This window comes from Cucurbita pepo, unplaced genomic scaffold, assembly GCF_002806865.2.
Source record: "Cucurbita pepo subsp. pepo cultivar mu-cu-16 unplaced genomic scaffold, ASM280686v2 Cp4.1_scaffold005890, whole genome shotgun sequence".
In the NCBI taxonomy this organism is placed as follows: domain Eukaryota; kingdom Viridiplantae; phylum Streptophyta; class Magnoliopsida; order Cucurbitales; family Cucurbitaceae; genus Cucurbita; species Cucurbita pepo.
The window spans coordinates 1-636 of NW_019651853.1; the positions used below are offsets into that span (position 1 = coordinate 1).

General features: G+C 39.2%; 1 protein-coding gene across 1 annotated transcript; it reads right to left on the minus strand.

Annotated features, from left to right (window-relative positions):
* Positions 1 to 6: 6 nt before the first annotated feature.
* Positions 7 to 619, minus strand: LOC111787138 (WAT1-related protein At2g39510-like). Its single transcript, XM_023667259.1, has 2 exons — positions 431 to 619; positions 7 to 344 (listed from the first exon to the last, which is right to left on the minus strand). Exons 1-2 carry the CDS (start codon positions 592 to 594, stop codon positions 134 to 136), a joined length of 375 nt encoding a protein of 124 aa, XP_023523027.1. The 5' UTR covers positions 595 to 619; the 3' UTR covers positions 7 to 133.
* Between the last annotated feature and the right edge of the window lie 17 nt (positions 620 to 636).

Here is a 636-nt window from a genome sequence, read left to right on the forward strand (position 1 = left end):
TTTTTAATTATCGAGCTATATTCAAATTGATTTGTAAATGATAAGTTCATTACCATTGTATTAACCTTCCTCCCCTCCCTTTTTCTTGGCCATTTCTCTGTTATTGTTCTTCAGGATTCTGTCTTTTTTATTCTTAGTTTGGGTGATTAGTGTGTTGAAGCTTCTTCTCCATGGTGGGTGGAATACTAAGGGCCAAAGCTTCCTTCTTTTGAGTTGCTTCAATGGCTTCGTTTTTGACAGGCAATTCTTCACCTTTCACTGCTTCAGCAGTGTCTTCAACACCCTTGCATTTACCCCATAAGACACAGTACAGCCCTACCGCAATCAGCACTGCTCCAATTATCCTGAAAAATCAGTACAAAATAAGAGTGTTGTGTTCTAAAGGACTCTGCTAGATTGGTTACCCTCCAAAAGAGAATTGATGAGTTACCCTCCAACATAAATCTTCTCAGCCATGATGAGAGAGCCCATGAAGGCAACAATCACCGTCCCCAGAGGGCAAAAAGCTGTAACAAAAACTGGCCCTTTTGTTTTCATGACCAAACCTTGAAGATAATATGCCAACCCTGAGCAAACAATCCCCTGCATAAACATTCAATATTATGAATCAGAATTAGAAGAATGTTTTTTAGAATC